The 13,447-nt window shown below is 47.5% G+C and overlaps 1 protein-coding gene across 3 annotated transcripts in view; it reads right to left on the bottom strand.

Moving 5' to 3' along the window:
• The window catches only part of ASXL2 (ASXL transcriptional regulator 2), a 127,568-nt gene extending 119,583 nt beyond the window's left edge, over window positions 1-7,985 (bottom strand). For 2 of the 3 annotated variants that reach the window (XM_042803474.1, XM_042803475.1), the window contains exon 1: window positions 7,732-7,985. In XM_042803474.1, the coding sequence (XP_042659408.1) occupies window positions 7,732-7,788 (57 nt within the window). In that variant the 5' untranslated portion in view covers window positions 7,789-7,985. The remainder of the gene's footprint in view (window positions 1-7,731) is intronic. The other variant, XM_042803470.1, reaches the window with a different exon arrangement.
• Between the last annotated feature and the right edge of the window lie 5,462 nt (window positions 7,986-13,447).

Raw genomic sequence — 13,447 nt, 5'->3', positions numbered from 1 at the left:
ACACAGATATGGAGGACCAGGCCTATTTCCCCACATCCTCCTCCTCACCCTTTTGAAGAAGAGTGTGACATTTCCCCTCTTCCACTCAAGAGGAGCTTTCCCCAGTCACCACAGCCCCTTACGCAACAATAAAGAATCAACTTGCAATCACATTAGCCAGTTCCTTCAGCACACCAGGAAAATCTTTTGTTTACAATGAAAAGCAGGAAACCAAGCCTGAAGCTGAATGAAATACTTAAAGACCAATCCATATGGGGCCATGATGGACCTTCTGTGCAACTATCTAGCATCCCAGTGTCCCAGGACGCTGCTCTCCCATTCCCCACGCTGCTCAGGACTTCCAAAACAAGAGGAGTTTCCAGGTATTTAGTAACCTGCAAGATATTTCCACCAGTCCATGCAAGTCTTTAGCATCCACAACATCCTTCAAAAGCAAGTTCCACAGCTTACATCTCCTCCCGCGCTCTCTGAACACGAGGCTGGCAGAACAGCACTTGCCAACCGTTGGCTTCTGCACTGAAACAGAGTGAATGCTGCATCATTTGAGGCTTTTTCTTTAAGAAAAAAAAAAAAAAAAAGTATAATCTTACTGCCACAGCTATGAAATGATAAGTTTGCATGTTTAACCCTCCAAATTTTCATCACTGTTCAACTCTGCAACGGTAATACTGCTATACCTCTCCGTAAAGCAGAGTTTCATAGCATCTGCAGAACATAAACGATAGGCATGATTATCCCATTTCTCACATTTTATTGAAAAGGCCATACAATAACAGTGAAAGTATTTTCAGTATGTCCTATTGAAGCTGCCTCATCCGGGACATGAATTCAGATCAGACCTGTGAGAAGACCCCACAGCTGATTACAGCAAAGATGTTTGAGACATGGGAAGAATTAGACTGAATGTATTGGCTGTTCTTGGCCCTCTATTTTTGCTCCTCCAAACAGTTTAAGCTAACCACATAAGCAAAAAAACCCTAACATTAACAGAAAAAAAAAAAAAAAAAAAACAAAAAAACCAGATAACAAGCAGCTGCTTCTGGTGTGTTTTAACATACATTGTTGGCAACAGATGCACATGCAGAATTGAGCCAAAAAGCCACAGGATAATCTTCATTTAGCACTGGAGTATTTGGGCACTAACACCCACCGGTGATGTCTACATTATAGCTTTAATTCTGTTCAGGAGAGCGCTCACGATGCTGGCTCTCAATTGCCTCCCCACACCGTGCTTCAACTCACTTTCCAGAGCAGCTACTGAAGACGACAACGGATTCTCTTTGGGTGAAGGCAGAGGAGCACCTTTCAGTGCAGAGCACAGCCAGTTTGGGCCAGGCAGTAGCAAAAGTTCAGCCCTGGGGGTCAAGCCAGAGCTAGCCCCATGCAAAACCCTGCAGCAGACGCAGCACCAATAGCGGCGACTCCTCGCCACACAGGGTGATGATGTTATCACCCTGTGCTACTCACTAAATACGAACAAACACACAGACTGGGAAGAGCACACATTTTAAGCACAAAGTATGTGAATTTCCCTCTTTTTATAGAAGTAGCTTGCACGATACCCAGAATCCAACTACATTTTAGTAAAAGATGATTCTTCCATTCCTTCAGGGCACTAGACAATGTGCTGCTTACTACACAGTGGTTAGGTTCATTTAAACCACCTTCTGCAGATGCTGCAAAGACCATATCCGGGGAAATAAAATTGGCTTTTGTTCTCAAACATTCTAGCAAAAAATGTTCAAGAAAACACTTGCACATCTACACTTCTCAGCTGTTCTGAAAGGAGAACACAACTTTTGCAGAAAAGCCATTTCAAAGCTCTTGCAGCTGTGGAGGCAAGCTCACTCAAGGAAGTCTGCATGACACCTCTAAAAATCCTTCCGTGCTAAGATAGGGGAGAGACCAAGCAAAAGTATACAGGACACGGAGTAATAGCTTCAAACTTAATAGGACCAGGTGTAACAATTTTAAATTGAAAGAGGGCAGATTTAGGTGAGATCTAAGGCAGAAATTGTTCCCTGTGCGGGGGGTGAGGTGCTGGCCCAGGGTGCCCAGAGCAGCTGTGGCTGCCCCCTCCCTGGAAGGGTTCAAGGCCAGGTTGGACAGGGCTGGGAGCCCCCTGGGCTGGGGGAAGGGGGCCCTGCCCGGGGCAGGGGGGGGCACTGGGGGGGCTATAAGGTCCCTTCCCACCCAAACCAGTCTGTGATATCTAAGCTCTGCATTAAAATTAATACTTAAACTGCATTTATCATTTTAAATAAGACTAGAAATAAAGAAAACATGTTTGAGATCCTTCAGTAGCACTGAATTTCTCAACTGGAACACAGAACAAGGTGAACAGTTGCCCAAACCTCTGTCTCCGGGCTTGCTGCAAGAGGCACTCACGGGCAGGGCTGCGATGCTGCGCAGCTGGCGGGGATTCCCCGCCTGGCACCGCTGCTCTCCGCTTCCTCTTTTGTGCTGGGCTGCCAGGCTGGGGGCTTGCACATCTGCCTCCACCCTGCTTTGCAGGCGGGACAGAACACTCCAGGTTTTCCAAGTGCATTGATTCCAACTGATGCTTTGGGACAGACAGACTCCACTATCCTCAAGGCAAGAGCCAGCCCCCTCAGGTATCTTATAAAAAAAATTGTACTGCCAATAATGCAATGCTGTGCTAAGGTGGTGTTAAATTTATTATCAGCCCCATAGATCAGCTACACAACTGGCAAACAAGCTTACTCAACTGCAGCCAGGGCAAGCACTCCTGCACATCCGAAGCAGCAGGTATGTGCAGTAACTCACAGGGATTTTGACGCCTTTAAGAGGTTAAAGTTCCTAGCAGGAACACAGGCTATGAGTTGGAAGTTAGCTTTTAAAATGGCAGGCAAATAAATGGATTATTGCGATTGGAAGAAGGACGGATTCTGCAGTCTGCCGGTTTGCTACAGCAATTAAAGTGGATTACTCTTCCACCTCATCCTTTCCAAGTTCTATTTCCATATCAGAACCAATTTTTTAAGCCTCCATTTGTCTCTTACAGATTCCCAAGATGAGTTTAAAGCAACTTTCAGTTCACAAGAAGTTCTACCATCCAGAAGAGCTGATATCCGAGGATACAACCCACGCTGGGCCAACACAAAGCTCGCATTTGCAGAGCAATTGCTGACTTTACATTTAAGTCCTTCAAAAAAAAAAAACCCACCCTTGAAAAAATGCAGAAAAAATATATTCAAGTGCTGTGGTCAATAAAAGATGAGTATGAGTAAGTAGAGAAGAAAACTGCAGTTCTCTATTTACACATGACAAAGTTTGTGCCAACTTCTGTTCAGTCTTGTGCAGCCACGAGTCTGTTTCTCTAGAAACACTGCCAAGGTATTTTCCTGGCTAGCAGACACATAGATATATCGCATGGCAGAAGGACCCTGTACAATGGCTTGGTCACCAGAGCCGTGGCTACCAACGGCACCACACCTGTCCCGCAGAAACCTCCACAAAAGCACTCAGACCTGCCTTAGCCCCCCACTTCTTGTTCTCAGTGGAAACAGGTCTTATACCTGGGCACAAGCTGAGAACAGGAGGTATGTGACAACACTTAGGGGATTAAAAAAAAAAAACAAACAAACCACAAAACAGCAACAAAACCAAACAAGAAAAAACACCACCACCAAAAAACCTAACACACAGCAACGAACGACCTTCTACAAAAAATAAAAAATGCAAGAAGCCTTACCAGCTTCAACTATCACCCATTTCACAAGCCTTGATTAATCATTTAACTTTCTACAGTGCTACCTGGTTCAATACCTCGCTGAAAAGTGAAAAGCCAGTTCCCAGATTCACCAGGAAGGGCCTGCTGTGCTCCAAATCATCCTCCAGATTTTTTCCAATTGCGCTGTCAGACCTCTGAAGGACTGGTGAAATGAAAAAGCCCATCTCAGACATCACATACATTCTGTAGCCAGTTAAACCAAGTACTGCTCTCAAAAAACAACCTGCAGGCACAACCAATACAGCTCTGCCAACCTATACCCTGAAAAGCTGTAGCTGGGCACATGAAATATGTAGTAGTAAAAAAATAGCAGCATTGTCTACTTGGCTGATCAGACCCTCAAACTGATGTTTTACAGAATCCCTTGAATTTTTGCATATTTTCACAGCAGTCTTGGAGCCTCTGCAGAAATTCAGCTTTGTATAGGCAGGAGAGAAATGGACTCAAGTATTTGTAAACAAGTGGGAAACTTCTACAGTTTGGATCCTTCCCCCCTCTCTTCTGCATACATCTTTAACAGAAAGCAGAGGAAAACAGCATCCCTCAGATCCCTCACTTCATCTCCCTCCAGAAAACTGCACCTTAACAAAAAGGACAGTCTTAATAAAGTCAACTTCCAAAAGCATGCCATTTGTTTCCCCAACAAATAAGCCTTCTACTTGACTTCACCTTTTGACCTAACAACATTATCTTCTGTTTGACACAGCAGACGGGCCCGCCATCACCAGATCAGATCGTATGTTCTGCGCTATCAGTTTCAGAGATGGCACGTCTTTTCATTTTAATTCTTCAGTTGACACAAGTGATGCAAACAAACCCCGAGAGCAAGAGAGAAGCTGAGTTCACAGCACAAGAGCTGCACAGTAACTGCCAGCATCACAGCAGGACTCATACTTGGACATCTACACCTTCAGAGATGCCCACCGCAACGTGTTTAGGTTCTGTCTGCTTTCCCCAGGGCATTCTCACACTGGATTTCCACCCTCCAAAGCTAACAAAGTCAGTGTGACCCAACAGGAAATCAGCAGGCAGGAAAAAACACGGCTGCAGCAGCTCCCTCTCACAAACAGGTAGCATAAAAACTGCATTTGTGTTCCCAGGTGACCTGGCCAAGGAGCATTTATGGAGATCACCTCCAGCCCACATCTGCACGGCCCCTATGCCTTGGTGCTTGGAGGCCATACAGCAGAAAACTGCTTTGTCAGGTCACACACAGGGACTTTCCCAAGAAAAACAAACACCAAATTTCTTCAAACTTGGCACATGACAGCATGCACTTTCCTCCACGCAAACAAAGCACAGAGACAGCTTGTTTGTGGCTTCTGTCCAACAACAGGACTTCTTGTCTGGATCTAAACCGGCCACTAACACCCCACAACAGCCCGTTCGCCGCCGAGCTCCATCACACAGCTGTGCAGAGGACGGCAGCAAGATGATGCACAGAGCATTCGGCTGTGCTCTGGTCCCTCTCTGCAGGGACACCCAGCCATTGTCCCAAGAAAAGTCACAAGTTAACAGTCATCTGCAGCTGCAAACTACTGAAGGAGCCAGGAAATAAGAAAAAGGTTGTTTATCAACAGTAACTTCCTCCCTGAACACACTGCCCGCACGGGGCACCCTTTCCTTACTTCACACTGTAACTCTGCTCCAATTACTAGTCCTATACACCTAAGAGCAAGCACAGCTTGAGTCCCACTGAACCCACGTTACCCATATACCTACCCCAGGTCCTTCTATCAGACAAAAACACCACGCTTCTGTCGCTTACCACCTTGTTTCCAGCTAACACTGAACTGCTTCAACAGGTTAAGCTATTTCAAGCAGACATTACCTTGACGCTCTCACTTCCCCACATTCCCATCCTCTCCCTTGCACTGGAGGACACCTAATCCCAAATACCTGGTTAGGAAGACTGAACTGGCATGAAGCCAGCTCAGCACCATAATAATGATGATGGGGTTTTGCTGGTTTAGCTCCCTGAACCACCTACAAGCACCAGCAGTGAGGTGACAAGAGGGAGTGAGGAGGCAGAGGGGGGACAGAATTGCCATCAGCTGTGATGACCTCACACTGGTGTGCAGGGACCATCACTGGGCAGTCTGCCAGGACAAGCAGGTCTAAAGCCTCTAAACCCGCCAGCCCAAGCCCCTTCCCCTGCAGCTCCACGCTGACTAGAAGGGCTCGCTCCCCCCACAGCGAGTGAACTAACTCTGCAAAAGAGCACAGAGGTGCAACACTATGCTGAAGACAAAATGGAAGGTTTCTCAAGTTTGAGGAAAACTTCATGTTACCTTTCAGGGGCAGAAGAACAGGGTACCCGGGAGCTGCCGCATTTCTTAACGCGGCTTTATAATATATCCTACAAACTTCAACCACTGGCAGCTGTGAAGCCAATACGAGCACACAAGCTAGGGCAAGAATCAAAAGACATTGTTTCAAACCAAAAACGCAGGGAAACTGTTTGAAGGTTGGAGTTGGAGTTTGACCAGAATATTTTAACATTCCTGGTGAATACACAAATAGGAACATTTGCCAAAACTGAGGTTTTGGCAGACATTCACTCATCTTCTCCTAGTTTTGGCTGCCTCTGCCATGAATCTAGGTATGCGACCCAAGGTAACGTGTAATCTTCAGTTTTGATAGTTTTCAGTGCAGCTTTTCCAAATACATGTTTTAGCCTTTAAGTGGATTCTGGAAGGGATCAGTGGATGAGCAGCAGTGCACAGCCTGAAAAATTCTGGTCCCGCTTACACCCTACACTGGAGATACTGCCAGTATTTTTTCTAAACAAACTGTTAAAAGAAGATACACAGAAACATATACATAGAAGTACCAAAGTGTTCACCTGAGGGATAGAGTCTTATATTCTTAAAATAGTTAACTGCATCGTATCTCCTGAAAGAAGAGCAGCTATTTTGATGCCTTTCAAACTGTAAGTACAAGGTCCAAATAAATTAATATGTATTAAAACAGTGCTTGCAAGCCTCAGCCGCAGATGCCTATTTACATTTGCTTCCTAGCCAGACTTTGCAAGTCTTGTTTTAACAGATACCTCTTTCAGAATGGTTATGATAAAATCCAAACTCCTCCCCCTCTCCATTAAACAGATTTGGGTCTGCACTGCAAATACAGATATCTCAGAAGCATGTGCTGTACTTTCACAATTCAACTCTTCTGTTCAGCTCCTGCAAGTTGCACTCGTTTAGTTTCCTCTCTCTTACACTTGTCCCACTACTCAACATCCCTTTTCTTTTATCCACCCTCTAACGTGCCTGCCCCAGACAGAAACTACAGTAGGTCCATCCTGAAAAGAGTATAAAATCATGGAACCAATTGGGTTGGGAAGGACCTTTAAAATCGTGTCCAACTGTAAACCTAACACCGCCAAGTCCACCATTGGTAATAAAGACTGTCAGACTGGGAAGTTAGAAGATAAAAATCCTCCTTTTAGCATTCACAGCTTACTGCCTGACCTGAGGCAGTTCAGTGGCTCCTCCTGCAACACGTTCTGCTGGATAAAAGACACCGATACACTGGGAATAGTGAAAAAAAAAAACACATTGTACACGTCACATGTTTGCTAGTATTATTTACCTCCTCGTTAATCACAGCATTTTGCAAATATGGAGGTAATCCCTCCCCCGCAAAGCTTCCCATATAAACTCATACCTAAAATCGTTCAAACAACTAGAGAACGGGTCAAAATAATTAAAAAAATCGATCCGCCTATGCCAGCGCACGGCGCTGGAACAGAGTTGCGGGCAGAGAGAAGCACAGACCATGCGCCCCTCCGCCCCTCACCGGGCTGTCCCGGCGGCCCCGCTCGCCGCCGAAGGCCGAGGCTACACCGACCACCGCCACCGGGGCTGCCGGCCGCACCAGGCTCCGAGCGGGGAAGGAGCCCCCGCGGGAAGGAGCCCCCACGGCCCCGGAGGCCTCGGACCCGCCCCAGCGACCCTCCCGCGGGCCCCCCGTACCGTCCGGGCGGCCTCTGCCCAGGTCCTGCCCTTCTTCCTGCGGCCCTTCTCCCTCATGTCGGACGCGGCGGGGCGCAGCTGACTCCGAGGTACCCTGGGGGGGGGGTCCGTCCGCCCGGGAGGGGAGGCGGAGAAGGGCGCGGGGAGGGGGATGGCGGAGCGGGCGGCGGCGACCCTAGGCGCGGAGAGCCCCGAGCGCGACGACCCCTCCACCCGCCGCCGCTGCTGCCATATTGGGCTCCTACTGTAAAGGGCCCCGGTCATGTGACCCCCCACCCGCGTGACTCCACCTACTGTACGGGCCGCGGGAGGGCGGTGGGGCGGGGCGGGGAGGCGGGTGTCCCCGCCCTTCCGGGCCTGCGCATGCGCACTCCCCGCCCCGCGCTGCTTGCCAAAGGGCGCGGCCCCCCCCCCCCCCCCCCACCTCCCCCTCGGCTGCGCGCGGCGCTGCCTGAGGGGGAAATGGCGGCGCCTCAGCCTAGGGCGGGTCAGCGCCGACAGCGGCTGCCCCCCCCCCCCCCCCCGCCACCAACGGCCCCACCGGCTCCTTCAGCCCCAGGCGCCCACCCCACGGCGGTCCGCTGCCCTCACAGCCCCTAACTGCGGCAGCGACTCGCCCTGGGGTGGCCATCGTCCCACCACTGCCACCCACCTCCCAGTCGCGACCGACGCCGGAGCCACCGAACCCCCTCCTCACGCCACCCCCCTGCCCCCCCCCCCACCTTCTCCCCCCCTCCAAGACCCTCAAGCTCGGCCCTTTGCTCGCCATTACTTCACGAAGCTACTTGGGTCCCTTTGCCGCCACCCCCTTCCCTCAGGTGCATCTGGGTGTGCCCCAGCTAACCCCACACCTCGCACTCGGCCGAAGCTTCCTCACCACCCGCCTGCCTCTTCCCGGCACCAGCGCCTGCAGTCAGAGATCCACTGTCCCCACCTGGCATCGCTCTCCTGCCGCTCTGGTGGTTAGCCAGCATCCCAGGTGCCATCTTCCTCTGCGGGCACCTCCACCCTGCACACAGCCGCCACCGTGAGCTGCGGCTCCCTTTGCTCCTGCCCTCGGCCCACCACTAACCTCCTTCTGCCCCCACCGACGCTATGTCCTGCTCCCATCCATGTGCTGCTGTCCCAGCTGTTGGCCGTTGTCCTCCTCCAGTGCTGCTCCGTCCGTTCCCGGTCCCCTTTTCAGCACAGCTCTCTCCCCATCCCACCTTGTCCTCGGGAGTTGCAATCCATCCCCATCTTCTCTCAACTGAAAGCCACTTCTGCGCTTGGAAGACCCAGTTGCTCCCAGGTGACATTCCTAACCCACCCAGACTTGTGATTTTATTTCCATCTTCTCTTCTGTTAAAGGAAGGATATCACTGACTGGATATAAAAACCAATTATCACTCTATTTGTAAGCCAGCCCTTGTTACCTACCTGCAAAGGAGGTCTGTCTATACAGCATCTCAAATGGTTGCTCCTTCCGTATCGTGGTTTCATAGAAAAATGAGCAGCTTCTCACAGTGTGCAGTATCATATGTTCCTGTTTCTATGGGAAGAGAATGTGGAAAATCATAGTATGTGTCTGTGTGGGAAAGCCACCGTCAGTGAATACTGTGCCAGGGACAAAAGGAAGTAAAGGCCGGTGTCCTTAAAGGTGTTTATGCACCTTAATTTTCATGGCACCTTCAGTGGGTTGCAAGCTTGTGTACAATGGCTAGACAACAAAGCCAAAACGGAGTAATGGGCATAAATGTACAGCATAAATGGTCGTACAAGACAGTGTTGAACTCAACATCAAGGGAAAGGAGCAACTTCTCACTATGAAGTAGTCTTTGGAGAAAAATCACTTACCAAAGCTCTGAAAGAGGTGAGCCAATCCCAGATCTATGATTAAAGACCACTTCTCCGCCTCCTGTGTGAATCTCAAACTGACTCCCAGAATTATAGCTTGCTGCTTCCACTAAAATGTAATATGGTACATGCTCCAACCCGTGATGTTAGAGTGGCTTGCAGGATTTACATTGTGAGTCATAAATTCATAAAGGCGTTGACTGGAAGAGACATCAGGAGGTCTCTAGCTCAGTCTCAGCTGTCAGCAGCATTAGGTTGGGTTTGCAGCGGCTCTGTCTGGCCATGTCTGAAACCATCCAAGCCTGGAGATCCCCCCTCCTGCCTGGGTAACGAGCTCTCTCACCTGCACCTTCTGGAGGAGTTTTTCCTGCTGTCCCACCCGAACCTCAAAATTGCAGTTTGAGCCACTGCCCCTTGTTACACCCCAGAACCGAGAGGAGTTTGGCTCTGCCCTCTTCACAGCCGTCCTGTACATAGCAGTGAGCTGCCCCGAGGTCCCCGCTTTTCACCCAGCCAAACAAGCCCTGCTGCCCCAGCCTCTCCTTGTGTCTCCCATGCCCCAGGACCTCGAGCATCTCCGTAACCCTGTGCTGGCTCCCTCCAGCTTCTCCCTACCCCTCTTGAACTGGAAGAAGCCCAGGTTAAAACTTTATTCAATATGAAGCCCCAACATTTCCAAATACAGAGAGAATAGTAATTTTTCCTCCCATAGCCAGTGTGCCACTTGTCCCATTTGTGGTGAGGTCGTGCCACCAGCTCGTACTCAACCCTCTGACCTTTTTCTCTGTGCTCCTCATGTCCCCAGGTACCTGGTGAGACGCCTTCCTCATCTCTTGTGGCTTGGTATTGTTAACCATAACTGTGAAATTGGGAGTTGAGTTAGAAAGGGGACTGTGCTAATGTCCGTTCTGCTGTCTATCCATACTTCACTCTAGCTTAGTTAACAGAAGCTTCCAGGCTTTAAAAAAAAAAAAAAAAGTGCACATTTGGGATAAAGTAGAAACAGATCATTCATCCAGTGATCTAAGGAAATGTTTGTGGTGCAAGATAATCACATATCAATTGATTCATTTTAAGGATGTGAGCCATCATGTTATTCCACTCAGGATTTACATTAAGCCTGGAGTTCTGAATCTTAAGTTACCATCTTAAGGTCATTCAGTTTCCAAATTGGAAGTCAGACAAGCTGGAAGAAATTAATCACTGGCTTTTTGATTGAGAAATTACATGGCCACAGCAGCAAGCAAACCATCTGATCACAAGTGACTGCAGGAAAGGACAGAGTAGGAATACAAACATTTTCTGCAAAATTTTACATGAAGTATGACGTTTTTAAGGGGATAGGTGAGGGGGGCACCTACCCCAGATATGTAAACAGAATTTAAAAATCTTTATCTAAGAGCTTTTATGTTCTGACTGTTACACTCCACAAATCAGTAGCTGGGAACCATCGGCAAGAAGCAGAGGTTATCTGTGTCAGTTTTAGTTGTTCTGCCCTCTTCTGTGTGGATTAATGACGAAAATTCATGCAGATCCTTAAATCCTGTAGCAAACCGCCTGGCAATCAGAGCACAGAAGTGAGGCTCAGGTACCAAAATGCCTTTCAAAACCTGCAAACTAAATCACAGGCCCATTTAGGGATTTCTCTGCTCTGATGAAGAGGCTGGATTCAATGAACAGATCTAAATTAACTCCAGTTTCATCTTCATGTTGCCTTGACATAGACAACATTTTTAAGGATAAGGCATTCTGGTTCAAGTCAGCCTCCTTTCACCCTCTCCTGTCCTCGTATCTCCTGAAAATAGACCAAAGATACAAAATGAGGTATGTGGTCAGAGCATAGAAACAAATACTAAGATCATATTTCGTAAATATTGAGTCCTTACAAACAAATCAGACAAATGTTGATTCATTTACTTATAGTTGGCATGTCATTGGTTTTATATATTACTTGTATTTAACTTGAACAACCAGTTAATTAAATAAATAAATAACCCCCCACAACACGTGCATGCTTCAAAAGCTCAACACACCATTAATTATAGCTCCATCTTTTGCAGGTAGCCCTAATGTTTCCAATCTATAGTGAGGTTTTTCCATTCAGCTGGAGCCTTTCAGAACACCATTCAACAGCCCTGGGCAAGAATGCAGTATCCGGCTAAAAATGCTAAAGAAATTAGGCAACAAAATGTCCTTTGCAACTTACTGTGTCATTGAATTCAATATTTCTGGGGAACTGATACCCCTGCACTATCAAGTTCTTCAAATAAAGTACACCAGCCAGTACAGCCATCCTCTGAACAGGTTGAGTCCGTAGATCATACTGGAACACATGGCCTGAATTGTCCCCTCCTCACTTGAGCCCTGCTCAAGGTGATCATTTGGAAGTTCAGAAGTGGCTTTTGAGCAGAACAGAGTTTAATTTGCACCTCTGATGTAAGAGCCCACTGATGCAGAGCAAATTCTAGGCATGGCAGAATTATAGCATGGAATAGGCCACCTTCATCGGGAAGGTCAGCAGCAGGTGTGTAAAATATCTAATATAGCAGCTTTCCTCTCAATCAAACAGAAATCTCATCCAAGCTGTCACATACTGTACCTCAGTTACTGCAGAATCCTGCTCCAGTGCAGTCGTGCCCTGATTATATCTGTGATAAGTAATAGAAGAATTTTGCTTTCGCTAAAAGTAATTAAACAATTACTTCCTAGGCTAAAGCTATTATTAGTACAATGATCCAAATGTTAAGAAAAGTAAAAGACTTTACTACTGGGAAAAGGGGGGAATTGATCTGAGGAAACACCAACCCAACAGACCCCCTCTTGGGATGCTCAGCAGATGATCCATATCAAAGGGTGGTAACTCCTTTGCAATGGAATGAGAAAGAACAGAATGGGCCATCCCTGGTATCCCTTGTCCTTGAGATAAGAGAGGAACTGAAACCACTGAGCCATAAAAGACAAAGGAGCTGCAAATTGGCCCAGACCTGAAGGAGAAGGTGTACCTGACCACAGGGCTGAAGAAAGAAGATAAGATTGTAGAAGAAGCCAGGAGGCGTGCCGAAGGTGTTGAAACCAGCAGCTGAGTGGATAAAAGGGGGTTTGAAACTTAAACAATTTGGTGAGCCTGGACGGAGCTGCGACTCCTCGGCCACCCCAGCGCTGCATTTGCTCTCTTACCTTAATAAAGATTCAATAATCCATATTTGGATGTGATTGGCCTTAATCTACCTATAACAATATCCATCCATTTTCATTTCATCATTTTCTAATCCAGAATTACTCTTCCCCATGTACCTCTTCCCTGTCTCTTATCATGTTAGAAGTGAGATCACTCTCTTCATTTTCAAAAGCTTTCAAATCCTACCCTGCTTATCATCTAATGTTCAAATATATTCCCAAATCCACTCAACTTGTAATGCCAGCCTCCACTGTCCACTTGATTCATTTTCAAACCAGCATATTTCTGTGTTTTAAGATGTTACCTTTGTCTCCTATGGCTATCTATTGTCTTTTCTTTCAGGCTTAGATAGTTGTTGCCCCCTGCACACGTGCTGTATTTCCGAGGTCACAGGGCAATTCTGCTCTATGACTAAGAGGTCTGAATTCTACAATGTGAGTAGCAAATATTTATCATTTGAGACTGAGCATTACAAAGCCAGCCCTTAGCTCATTTTTCTTACAGCACTGCATTGCCATATCCAGCATATTCACCTCCTGATTTTCAGTCAGCTGAAAGCTGGACACTCCTGAGCCAAGACTCCAACAATCTTCTCTTGCACTTCTACTTCCAAACCAGGTCCATAAAGTTCATATGATCTTCTTTTTGTCCCAATCAGTTCCTGCGATGTAACCAATCTACATTTTTTAAACACTAGGACAG

Source organism: Tyto alba, unplaced genomic scaffold, assembly GCF_018691265.1.
Source record: "Tyto alba isolate M040663 unplaced genomic scaffold, T.alba_DEE_v4.0 Super-Scaffold_40, whole genome shotgun sequence".
Classification (NCBI taxonomy): domain Eukaryota; kingdom Metazoa; phylum Chordata; class Aves; order Strigiformes; family Tytonidae; genus Tyto; species Tyto alba.
The sequence above is the reverse complement of the archived record's forward strand: the minus strand, read 5'-3'. Positions and strand labels throughout refer to the sequence as shown.